Below are 12,877 nucleotides of genomic sequence, written 5' to 3'. Positions count from 1 at the left end.
TACATGATTGCACCATATTAAACCCTTATTGTAGATAAATTTGATTTTTAAAAAAAATGACAAAAGTAATTTGAAATTTCAATTTTTGACAAATTTAGGATCATAATTTGAGGACTTCAAAGCCAAATAAATACCAGTACTATTCTTATCAAGACACAAAGGGAATATGTAAATTCTATAATAAAGACTGCAAATCAACAGTAAAATACACAAGCAAAAAACATAATTAATAATATTTGATTTTCTATCTTTCCCTTGTTTCTCATTCACAAGGAAAAACCAAAAAAAGTACTCCCGTATTAGAATTCCTCTAAATTTTTTGTATCTAAAGAGGATGCTTCAACAATAAACATCACCTATTAGGCTGAACTAATTTACTGTTGTCAACCAACAACATCCTAAACCTTTTAATAACCAACTCTGTTACTCTGTCATTCTCTATCAATCTCCTTTTTACTACTGTCGCACTAGATATGCCTATATATACCTTCAATATCCACTTCAACTTCATCAACAAAAAACAGCAGAGAAAACAGCAATAATGTTCATCATAATCATAAACATAAACATGGCTATTTCTGCTGCAATCTTCAGTTTGCTACTAATCTTCTCTGCATTTTCCCTAGGAGATGCATTAAGCTTAAATCACTACGCTAAGACGTGTCCTGATGTCGAGTATATCATTTCCAATGCAGTCAAAGAAGCATTCCAGACAGATAAAACAGTCCCAGCTGCTCTGCTTCGCTTGCATTTTCATGACTGTTTCATTAGGGTACTTACTAAATCAGTTTTCATATTTGTATAGATATATGTTCAAATGTTCAAAAGAGTTTAAATATGTTTGCAGGGATGTGATGCTTCAGTTCTACTAGACAAAGATGGAAGCAACAAAGTAGAGAAATCTGGACCTCCTAATCTTTCACTGCATGCATTTTTTGTAATTGACAATGCAAAGAAGGCGGTAGAAGCTGCTTGCCCCAGAGTTGTCTCGTGTGCTGACGTATTGGCTTTAGCTGCAAGGGATGCAGTAGTTGTTGTAAGTAAATTATAACAACTGTATCACATGATAAACTAAAAACTAAGGATAACAGAAAATTGATTGACTATAACAATCACAAAAGAATGGCATGTTAATATGAGAACGTTCTCATATGATCATATATAATTCGTTAGCAGTGTATATGCCTATTTTTATCAAAGATTCCAGGAAAATCTAAGTACATCAGTATATTGCAAAGTCGTAGACAATGTAACATTCTCATCATATAATTTCCTGTCACTCAAAGTAAGCATTGTAATTATGATCACTTTTATATATTTGTATAAAGTGTAATTGATTTTATTTCTCATAAAGGCTGGTGGACCTACTTGGGATGTGCCTAAAGGAAGGAAGGATGGAAGAAAATCGCTTGCTAGTGAAACAATACAACTTCCAGCACCCACCTTTAACCTATCTCAACTTCAACAAAGTTTTGCACAGAGAGGCCTTAACCTCGGAGATTTGGTAGCACTTTCAGGTAAACACAGGACAACATGCTATCACCACCCAAAATTTTGAATTGATATGAAGTTTTCTATACTTCACCTGAAATTGTTTTGTTCGATATTTTTCCCTTAAAGATAATTTGATAAAAGCAGGGCCTGATTTAACTGTGACAAACCAGAAAGACAGAACGAACAATAACAATGACCATTGTTCTTCAATGCAGGTGGACACAGTCTAGGGTTCTCCCACTGCTCATCATTCAAAAACCGATTGCACAAGTTCGATGCAACTCATGACATTGATCCCTCCATCAATCCTTCATTTGCTGCAAGCCTAGAGAAAGTCTGTCCAGCACACAACCAAGTGAAGAAAGCTGGTTCAAACCTAGATCCTTCCCCAACAATGTTTGACAATACATACTACAAGCTAATTCTCCATGGAAAGAGCCTGTTTACTTCGGACCAAGCTTTGTTCACAGCTCCAAGTACTAAACACTTGGTCTACAAATATGCTAGTTCCAAGGAAGCTTTCTATGAAGCATTCATTAAGTCTATGATTAAAATGAGCAGCATCACTGGAGGACAAGAGATTAGAAAGAATTGTAGAAAGGTCAATTCATAAGGGCTTGTGTCTAAGTTAAATGTGCAACATTTTTAAAAAAAAATAAAAAAATATAAGGCAATCAATTGCCTTTATTTCGTTAAAACAGCATGATTTGCTTCCAGTTCCAGATTAAATACTACAGTAGCTGATAGCTATGTTGTGAGACTTGTAACAGAATAGAATTGAAAATGAAGTTAAATGTTTTTAACTCTTATTGAGTAAACAATCAGAACACGTTGTGTCTGAAGGAAATCCTCTGTTCATTAAGGCAATCTTGCTAAAATACTAAGCAAATTCTTAATAGCTACTACGTATTAAAGATTCATAGTAAAGAAGATTAGCCAACCACACAAGAGGATGCTGCTTCTAGTAGAACAGTCTGATTATTTCATTATAAGGTCATTTTTTGAAACAATATTCATGATAGCCCTTTGTGAAAATTCCAATTATATTAAGAACATCAATTACTGTTAAATTATTTCACATCTCAAAGACTATATTTAAGGAAATATTTGAGAATATTTTGAGAGTTTATCTTCTATCAATACACTGCGGTGTACTTAGCTCTACAACTTTAGGTAGACTAGCAAACGCTCGTTGGCCCCCTCCCTCTCACACAATCACATGCCACCAGGCCACCATGTCTGGTGGTAGTGATGACAAAGACAAAACACAACCTACGTACTAGTTCCCGCTCCTTCCTTCTTTCCCTAATTGCATGATCAACCTACTAGGTCTACTGTGCTTAGTTCTATAGGGACTCCATCATGCAAGATTGCGAGCTTATCATCTTGAGTAACTCCTCGATTAGCAACTCAGTCTGCCGCTCAACTTCTAATAAAAAGTAGTGAACAGAAAGGTTTATGTTCAAGTCATACTCGTACTTGAAAAGTTGGAAACAAGTTACAAAAGACCAAAAGTAATATCAAATCACAAGGACAAGAGGTGAAAAGGAAACCAGCAACTTTCATTTGAATGTGATATACGATTAATCTAACCTCCTTAACGTTCTTAGTAGTTTTCAACATGCATCACATGGAAATTTCATACAAGTAACAAGGCAATGAGTTAGAGAAGTTGGTATATTGGGAGAGATAAAAGAAGCAACAAAAACACAGTAATTCCAAGGATGACCACAATAACATACTATTATTAGATTTTTCCTAAATATATTCATAGCTATTGAAAACATATATATCCCTCCTACTACTAGGGAAATAAAGTGTAATTTGTCATATCTAAACATACAAATACATCATACTTTGTATTTTCTATCTCCAAAAAAATAGCCCGCTGGAGCAAGTATTTTTAGGAGACAATCATTAGTACATGGAAATTTTGTCAACAATTACCAATTAAGCACGTGTTTTGAAAACAACTACCTACTAAATTTTCTTTTTTAAAAGAAGTACCACAAAGTTATAAAAAGTTTAACTAGCACTGCCACTCTAACAATTCCGGCTAGAATATTCGGCATATAGGTTTTACTTTTTATCTGTACCTCATAAAATTATCATCCAAATTGACTAAATTACAAGTTTTTGGTAGTTCTTTTAAACAAAATTTAATAGGGAATTGTTTTCAAAACACGAGCTTTAATTGATAGTTGTTGATAAAATTTCCTTAATATAAAATTTCCTTAGTACAAAATAATCTTTCAATAGATTCAAATAAAGAAAGAACAATGTCCATCTTACACTCGCACATAAAATTACACTCTCACATTTTACATGCCCGAATAAAAAATTGTAAATGTTTTATGCGTATACATCAGAGTTAACGGGCCAACACTCAACAGTTGCCGACACAGACTTGGTAAAGCCATAATGCAAAACACCGACAATGAGAAGCGCAGTCAATTCAGTATACAGTGGTCACTCGTTAGCCTAACAGTACGCATTATTAACTACTAAAGTACAACTTTGCAGCTAATCTGTATCTTCTCTCCTAGTAGCTGCTTAAATTTGTAATCCTAAAACCTGATTTGAAGTATCTGTTATTAGCTTGAGCCCTGCATTATTTCTTCATAATAATAATTGTAGCTTAAACAGCAAGCATTAAAGAGGAAACAGTGATTAACGAACGTGATAGCTCAATTCTAACCAAGTGTTTTTTTAGTCACATCCCTTCAAAGTAACATTTCTTTTTGACTTGGCACAAAAAGAAACAAATATACACCTATCAAACAAATCACGAGGATTATTATCCTATCATCTCATACAGTTGACACTTTCTCATTCTTTAACTCTCCAATTATTATCCCTTAGTCCCATATGCCCGTGTCTAATGGCGAAAGGGAAAGATAGTGACAGAAACGACAGTCATAACACGTCCTAGTCGATAAAACTCTAACGAGTAGATCACTTTTGAAGAGTTCGAATAACTAAGATTAGCGTAGCTTAATCAAGATAAAACTATTACAGGCCAGTCGAATAAAACTGCATTGTGTGGAAAATGTTGCAAGAAAAACAATAGAACGATTTGTACGTTAAGATAAGAACAATCGATTGACACTCACATTGCAAGAATGGAATATACAAGCACTTCATGCAACATATGTGATATCGAAACAGAATTAATCTCCTGGTTGAAGAATCATTACTAGCTACCTCATGTGAGGACACGGTCAACTTCGAGTCCTCAACCACTATAGGATCACATGCAGAAGGTTCAGGAGAGACCAAGTAAAAGTAACCTTGATAATTTGGGGAAAAGTTGAGGAATAAAAGTGGAGATATGATCAGAATTTCTGCTGATGAGGATGCTTAAATATTACTCATCACCATTAGGCTGAACTAATTCACTAGTAAACCAGCATCCAAAATCTGTCACATTAACAACTCTGTTATTCTGTCACTCTCTATGCCAGTATCTCTATATCAACTTCAATCACTCTCTCTCTCTCTCTCTCTCTCTCTTCATGTACCTATAAATACTCATTCATACCCTTTTCACTTTCAACAATAAACTAAGAGAAAGTAACAGTTCAGAGAGTCTCACCATGGCAATTGCAGTTGCAGTCTTCAGCTCCCTTCTCCTTTGCTCAGTGTTTTCCCTTGGTGATGCTTTGAGCTCAAATTACTATGATAAGACATGTCCTTCGGTGGAGGATATCGTCACAAATGTAGTCAAGGAAGCATTCACAGAAGATAAAACAGTCCCAGCTGCCCTGCTTCGCCTGCATTTCCATGATTGCTTCATAAGGGTATAAATCTCGCCCTCCAAACTTTGCCAGCATATTTTAACTTTGTCTCATCATGTGTGAGTTTTATGTTTGTATGTGTTCAACTGATGGAAAAAATTCTTTTTCTCCTTTAAAGGGATGTGATGCTTCTGTGCTGTTAGACAAATTTGGGAACAGCAAAGTAGAGAAATCCGGCCCTCCAAACCTTTCACTGCATGCGTTTTTTGTCATTGACAATGCAAAGAAGGCGGTAGAAGCTGCATGTCCAGGAGTTGTCTCATGCGCTGACATATTGGCTTTAGCTGCAAGGGATGCAGTAGTCCTTGTAAGTAAACAGTACACATAGGCTTTATAGCACATTTTAATAGATATTAAGAAAACAGAAAAAAAAAAAAAAAAAAGCAAATGCTGTAGTCCTAAGAACATAGTCTTCAGTGATGACCCAACTTGTCCCACTTTTCTTTTTCTTTTTTTTTCTTTTAGTTAACATATATTTTCCTTCATCTACCTCTTCTAATTAATTTCATAGCTTTAAAAGATACCTAACAACCTCAGAAACGATCCTCGATCAAAGTGATTCTCCAGCATCTGTAATTCTCTCACAAACTAGCTTCATTCTCATATTTACAGGCAGGTGGTCCCACTTGGTATGTGCCTAAAGGAAGGAAAGATGGGAGAACATCACTTGCCAGTGAAACAAGACAACTTCCAGCACCCACATTCAACTTATCTCAGCTCCAACAAAGTTTCTCTCAAAGAGGCCTAAACCTCGGAGATTTAGTAGCTCTTTCAGGTAAAGAAAGCAACAGGGGAAGGAGTAACCTAACCCCTAACATCAATGCTAGACATTCAGTGAGAATACAAAGAATTCAACTAACCTTCTTCATTCTGCAGGTGGACACAGTCTCGGTTTCTCCCACTGCTCGTCATTCCAAAACCGATTGCACAACTTTGACACAACTCATGACGTTGACCCCTCAATAAATCCTTCCTTTGCTGCCAGCTTAAAAAGAGTGTGCCCTGCACACAGCCAAGTGAAAAATGCTGGTTCCAACATGGATCCTTCCCCAACAATGTTTGATAACACATATTACAAGCTAATACTTCAAGGAAAGATCCTGTTTTCATCAGACCAAGCCTTGCTCACTTCTCCAAGCACCAAAAAATTGGTTTACCAATATGCTGGTTCCAAGAAAGCTTTCTATGAGGCATTTGCTAAGTCTATGATCAAGATGAGCAGCATCACAGGAGGGCAGGAAGTACGAAAGAATTGCCGAGTGGTCAACTGAGGCAAATTGACCTGTGGGATATCTAATTTAAATACTACAATGTGTCATTAGAAAAGTTTAGTCAAGGCAATCAAGCACAAGAATTGCCTTAGTTTGCTGTGTGTGAGCCTTTTATTCCCCTATTTCATACAGTCATACTAGGATGAATTTCTACAGAAGGTCCATCTTAAAAACATCCTTTCAGAGGAAAATCGACAATAAGGTTATTTGTTGAGATCCCTGGACAAGGGAAAAGAGGTCTTGATTGAATGTGGTAGTGCGCTGCATTGTCATTTGCATGAAGTGTATCCTACTTGCTTCAGTATTACAAAGCAGATAGCAGTATTGTCTATTTTGATGGATTGGCTACAAATTACCTTAAATTTTTTAAATTCTGAATGAATTTCACCTCCCAAACCCCTCCCCATAGAAAGTGCAAAATGATCGCCAATATTAACAACAAAGAAAGACAATATTTTGCTCATTTCAAGTAAAGTAAGGAGTTCAAATGTGTCTCAAATATTTTTGGACAATACAATAGGCAATAGGCTATCTCTCAAAGAGTTCTTAGTCCTCACAGAGGTTTAAATTTCCACCTAGATGAACTACTCAGACTTAAATGATAAAGCCTCTCATTATAACAGGCTTCAACATGGCAAAAGAGACCTGTGGTGAGACAATTCTATCTGGCTAACATTTGTAAGAAAATTTAAGACAATTATTCAACATTCACAGAAAATCAAGTTCAGCAGAAATTGTTCATATATTCCTAAAAAAGCAGCAACTTACGCCTCAAAATTTAAAGTATGGCACCTGTAGAAAGTGTCTTGCATACTATTCCAAGAAGATGATAACTTTTTCTGCAGTGAAATGCTTTTCTAAACTGGATATCAATTCATTGTTTAGTAATTTTTTTTTTTTTTTTTGGCTGAGCATATCAGTTCATTTGTTTGGAATTGTCAGCCTTAGCCCAGGACTGCGGTCTCAGAAAACGACAGCAGCATTCAATCTGAAGTATTTTGAAGACTACAACCCCACATCGAAGATGAAAGCAATTGGTAATCAGCCGTCTTTGGAGCAAGATGTCACTGTAACAAAGAGAACCATCTAATAAAGTTAGATATTCATGTAAACATGAAAGATCCAAATACGACAAGACATATCAATCAGAAACAACTTACCCTGTTGGCTAACGTAAACAATTTCAGCTAGTTGAATATTACCACTAAGTCCAGATGCTTTATCAGATGGCATAAAAGAGAAGGCATCCAAGAGTTTTATACATTTTAAACCCCACTTAACCATCAAGAATTCTATAAGATGATGTCCACTGCATATACATAAGAATAAGAAAGAAGAGCCAAAACAAAAGTATATAGGTATTTTGTGGATGATATACAGCAATATAAATAGATACAAACCTTCGATTATGATAAGATGTTATAAAGACTGATCCTGGAGTATTTTGAAGCAAGAATGCAACAGTGCTGAAGAGATCATCAAAGGCTAGCTTAAATGAAACAGGTAAAGTATCAGTGTAAGCTTTTACTAGTATAAAGATTAAAGGCATAAAAGAAAAGGCATAGGTTTCTCATACCACTGGTATCATACAATACATCAGCCCCAAGTAATATTTGGGGATGCAATTCGAGTATCTGTGCATCCCAGATTCCCCATGTGAGTCCCTTTACCTGCATCAAGAGTAGGTTAGCAGGCAAAGATATGTGAATTTTGAACGGGTAAGAGAGTGATGAAATTGAATAGTCGATGAAAATAGTAAAAACAAAAAGGTATATGGGGGAGAGATTTCATCTTTATGCTAGTCATTCTACTAAGCAGAACCCTCCCCTTCCACATAAAGCAATAAATTGCAAGAGAAACTCCTCTTCTTACAAAAATGAATTTATGAATGTCATCTAGACAAATGCAAGTAAAATTTAATCACTCACAAAGAAATAATTTGTATCATTATAACCCCTTGAAGTTTCTGGCCAGATTTATTTCCTTCCTATTTGTTGCTTTAACCATATAAACAATTGAACACAACATGAACCGATATGCAGCAAATTTCAGACTTTTCGGAACTTATCCAAAATTTTATGATGAAGCAAAATAAGATGGGGTCAGACATTACCTTACAGCTCAGCTTATTTAAGTCACAAACACTCCTAATGTTCTCCAGCACCTGCAGCACAGCAATTGACCCATATAGTTGTGAATAACATATTAGCATCAAATAACTAATATATGTAACTTTGATTAGGCTATGAGAGACAAAATCTTTAACCTCCACTCTTTTAGAATCGTCAGTCAAAGTGACATCTGCCCCCACTTTCGCCGCTACCAATCCAGGCAATGAGGTTCCTGCACCCAGCTGCAACCACATCCCCAAATAAACCCAATTCAGCACACACACTCCACTAATTTATCTTAATCACTCCGCAATATCAATGTAATATTACTCGTCAAATGTCATTACATAATAAAAGTCCACATTAGATATCAATGCATCAACAATAAGTTTTTTAATAAAGGAAATTACATAATAAAAGTCCACATTAGATATCAATGCATCAACAATAAGTTTTTAATAAAGGAAATTACATAATAAAAGTCCACATTAGATATCAATGCATCAACAATAAGTTTTTAATAAAGGAAATTACATAATAAAAGTCCACATTAGATATCAATGCATCAACAATAAGTTTTTAATAAAGGAAATTACATAATAAAAGTCCACATTAGATATCAATGCATCAACAATAAGTTTTTAATAAAGGAAATTACATAATAAAAGTCCACATTAGATTTTATTTTTTTATTTTATTTTATTTTATTTTATTTTAGTTTTTTCAAGGGCCTTGGGACCAAACTTGGACCCTAGCTTGGACGTGTGAAGTGTGAACTCTTGAAATCGTCATGCTATATACTCGTAGTATATACTACCATGGGACTTATTGTCAAAAAAAATTAGCCAACTACTTGCCTTGCCCCTAAACATATAATGGTATAATTAATGTTTAGCAATATTCATTTTGACTCAAATCCAAACTTATTTACTCCATTTTTCTCTACCATATGTTTGATGAAAAAAATGCTCGATTACAACAAGTGCGCCTATATCTCACGTGGCACAGTCTACTACGGAGTATCTTACAACCAATCAATAATATTTGGAAGACAATTCATCGACAAATTATTTATCAACAGGTTGCAATCCGATTCTCCAAAGTTTTCCCTAACTAAATTTCTTAGAGTTGTGTGGTGAAGCTACCAATCTATAAAGAAATCACTACGGAATCATGTTGTGTTGGACACAATTGTCATGTAGCGTTAATTCATTTCATCTCTTTCTAAGAAAGAAACTGTATCACAATAATCTAATAGACACATTTGCAGCCACCCACATGTAACACATGTAATCTCACCAAAAGTTAAACATAATCTTCCTTAGTCCTCACTAATAAACATGAAAAAGTAGCTAAAGGAGATCAATAAACAACCCTATATAAAGCAAGATCTATTTCTAATAAAGTAGATAAAAATCCATCTTTTTAAGAAAATAAAGATATTAGTAAAGAGTAACATATAAACATTTAATACATTTTCTAAATTAATACTGTATTAAGAACGTCGGATAGGATTGATAAGAGTGTGTATCCGTATGATCAATTTTCAAACAATAAATAAAATACAAGTGGAAAAAAGAAGAAAAAAAGAACTTACTTGAATAAAATCAGATAAGAAGCAATTAGGAATACGAGTTTGGGGCTTGTAAAAAGAAAGTTTCATCAACTCTTTCAATTTTTGAGGAGTTTGAGGCAGCAAAATAGAGGCAGCATCATCAACACTTTTAACCTTAAACATCCCTTCATCCATATCTTTAGCTTCCAAACAAACACCGGAACAAACCAGCACCAACTTTTCAATAGCATCAGGAAACTGAGCAGCCATACTATACGCTACAAACCCACCATAACTAACCCCACAAACACTCATTTTTTTCACTCCTAAGTCCTCCATCATTTTCATCACGCACTGAGCTTGAAACGACTCGGTCCGGTCGGACCGAGTCGTGTAAGACTCACCAAAGAAGACAAGATCAGGGACATAAACATTAAATTTTGGGATTAATGGAGATATAAAGTAATCCCATTGCCACATAGCATTAGCACCTAAACCATGTAACAAAACAAGGTTTGGTTTGTTTTGTTTGTGCTTTCTTGGTGCCCAACAATGCATTGTTGTACCTTCTCCTAGATCTTTTGTTGTCGATTTTAATCCCGCGTTTTCGAATGAATATTTGTAGCATGTGTCTCTTGTTGATGTGAAGCTGAAACACTTTGCCATTTTTTTTTTTTTTTTTTTTTGGAATGCAGGATTATTGATTCAAATATTTATTAACCAACAGGTTAATTGTTACTAATTGATTATATAAAGGAAAGAAGAGATTATTAGAGAATATTTTGGAAAGGTTGATGATTTTGATCTAAGGTAAAGTTGGAAAGTTTGGAGCAAGTAAAGAATGTAATAAATTTATTACTTGGTGACGAGAATTACGTTTAGAGAGAGGAAGGTAGAGGCGTTGAGCTAGAGGAGAGAGAAATGGGAAAACATACCAATTACCAAGAAATCTTGGGCTTTACAATTGACCAATTATAAGACGACATATATGTCCTTTTTTATGTTTAGAAAATTAGAATAAACTATGTGCCGACGCCATTTTAAAAATGCTCATTGTCTTTTAAGTTAGAGAAATTTTCATAATATCATAATCATTGTACATTAATACTTATAGGGAGTATTTGGTAAAGAGCTTTTAACTTATTTTGTCTAATTAGATATTTGACCAATTAAAAAAGCTAATTTGAGTGTTTGGTAAATAACTTATTAAAATAGCTTTTTGTACTCAAAAAGCTCTTTTAGAAAAAGCTCATTATAAGAGCTTTTTAAAATTAGCTTTTTGTACAATTATCTTTTTGTCTCTTAAATACACTAAGGGCGTGTTCGGCAAAATATAGCTGTAGAGGTAGCTGTTAGCTGTGCTGGTGGCTGTTAGCTATATATGAAACTGTTAGCTGTCAACTAGCTATTAGCTGTGAAAATAAATAATTTAGTATGAGTGTTTGGTAAACTAGCTGTGAACTGTAAAATTCTAAAAAAAATAGAAGAAAATTCAACAGCTACCTAGCTTTTCACAAAAGTTAATAATGTTAACTTTTCACAAAAGCTACTTCAACCACTAAACTCTACCCCCACCACTACATTCCCAAACACTCATAATTTTTTCTATGTAGTGGTTTGAATAAGTCAAACCACTAAAAGCTACCTAAAAGCTACCCAAAAGCTAGTGCCGAACACGCCCTAAAATAGCTAACAATTAACAGCTATTTACCAAACATTTTTACACAATCAGCTAGTCAAACCAGCTAATACAATCAACTACCACCTAATTACCAAACAGGCCCATAATGTCATAAATACTTGTTAATATATATATATATATATATATATATATATATATATATATATATATATATATATATATATATATTTAAGGTAAGAAAAATTAAACATTAAAAAGTCATCCTCACGAGGAGAATTTTTAATGTAATAAATACTTGTTAATATGCTCGTGAAAATAACTTAAAGAAAAAGACTTATGCCTAACAAGATAGGCAACTAATGCAAAGAAAATTGTAAATGTGTATTTAATGAACCTACCTAGAATTAGCTTTTAGTTAAATGGAGATATGAAAATTGTTGTATTCCTTTTAATTGTCTAACCGTTAGTATAATCCCTAAATTTATTATTGATTCTACAATGTTTAATTTTCATGTCTATTTATTACAAAAGTATATGTTGATAATTTCAAAGCAATGGTAACTATATACGTAGTACTCCGTAGGATTTTATCTTTATGGGGGCTTGGATTCAAATCTTGTCAACTATCATTTTTACTTTTTAATGTGTTGAAATATGAAGTATCTGATTCAATAGTTTTGTTTCGCCTTTTATAAATTTGGGAAATTTAATATAATTTTTGGAATATGATTATGTAGAGTATGAAAGAAAATGAAAAGTGATTGTCAATTATATTCATGAGATTGAATAAATAAATAAATATAATACATATATATATATATATATATATATATATATATATATATATATATATATATATATATATATATATATATATATATATATATATATATATATATATATATACAAGTTAAATGAATATAATCTCAATGATTCACATTAAAATATACGTAGTACATGAATTAAAAGATACTTAAAATAATTTAATATCTAAGATAATTATGCAT

The 12,877-nt window shown here is 33.7% G+C and overlaps 3 protein-coding genes and 1 long non-coding RNA gene across 8 annotated transcripts; 2 read left to right on the top strand and 2 right to left on the bottom strand.

The window, feature by feature from the left end:
- Window positions 1-156: 156 nt before the first annotated feature.
- LOC145561994 (uncharacterized) lies at window positions 157-6,290 on the bottom strand. 3 transcript variants are annotated; one of them, XR_014094258.1, is made up of 6 exons: window positions 6,152-6,288; window positions 5,824-5,928; window positions 5,479-5,575; window positions 5,090-5,267; window positions 909-1,013; window positions 157-759 (listed from the first exon to the last, which is right to left on the bottom strand). It is a non-coding gene; the product is annotated as an uncharacterized LOC145561994 (long non-coding RNA). The 3 variants fall into 3 exon arrangements; XR_014094257.1 differs by lacking the exons at window positions 157-759; window positions 5,824-5,928 and having other exon boundaries at window positions 860-1,013; window positions 6,152-6,290; XR_014094259.1 differs by lacking the exons at window positions 157-759; window positions 909-1,013; window positions 5,824-5,928 and adding an exon at window positions 4,274-4,914 and having other exon boundaries at window positions 6,152-6,290.
- On the top strand, window positions 542-2,297 carry LOC145561992 (peroxidase 64-like). The gene is made up of 4 exons (XM_081622138.1): window positions 542-772; window positions 848-1,036; window positions 1,355-1,517; window positions 1,710-2,297. Exons 1-4 carry the CDS (start codon window positions 542-544, stop codon window positions 2,105-2,107), a joined length of 981 nt encoding a protein of 326 aa, XP_081478264.1. The 3' UTR covers window positions 2,108-2,297.
- LOC145561993 (peroxidase 64-like) lies at window positions 4,936-6,562 on the top strand. Its single transcript, XM_081622139.1, has 4 exons — window positions 4,936-5,294; window positions 5,410-5,598; window positions 5,904-6,066; window positions 6,168-6,562. The coding sequence occupies exons 1-4, from the start codon at window positions 5,091-5,093 to the stop codon at window positions 6,560-6,562; spliced, it is 951 nt and encodes a 316-aa protein (XP_081478265.1). The 5' UTR covers window positions 4,936-5,090.
- LOC145561990 (uncharacterized) lies at window positions 6,438-11,267 on the bottom strand. Of its 3 annotated transcripts, none has more exons than XR_014094256.1 (8): window positions 10,271-11,267; window positions 8,829-8,915; window positions 8,676-8,726; window positions 8,139-8,232; window positions 7,963-8,047; window positions 7,723-7,871; window positions 7,355-7,629; window positions 6,438-6,573 (listed from the first exon to the last, which is right to left on the bottom strand). XR_014094256.1 is itself a non-coding variant. In XM_081622137.1 (7 exons), exons 1-7 carry the CDS (start codon window positions 10,892-10,894, stop codon window positions 7,604-7,606), a joined length of 1,116 nt encoding a protein of 371 aa, XP_081478263.1. In that variant the 5' UTR covers window positions 10,895-11,267; the 3' UTR covers window positions 7,238-7,603. The 3 variants fall into 3 exon arrangements, 1 of the variants encoding a protein (XP_081478263.1); XR_014094255.1 differs by having other exon boundaries at window positions 6,481-6,573; window positions 7,331-7,629; XM_081622137.1 differs by lacking the exon at window positions 6,438-6,573 and having other exon boundaries at window positions 7,238-7,629.
- Between the last annotated feature and the right edge of the window lie 1,610 nt (window positions 11,268-12,877).

This window comes from Chenopodium album, chromosome 10 (genome assembly GCF_948465745.1).
Source record: "Chenopodium album chromosome 10, dcCheAlbu1.1, whole genome shotgun sequence".
NCBI classification, from domain to species: Eukaryota; Viridiplantae; Streptophyta; class Magnoliopsida; order Caryophyllales; family Amaranthaceae; genus Chenopodium; species Chenopodium album.
Note: the sequence above shows the minus strand (reverse complement) of the source record. Positions and strands in the feature narration are given on the sequence as shown.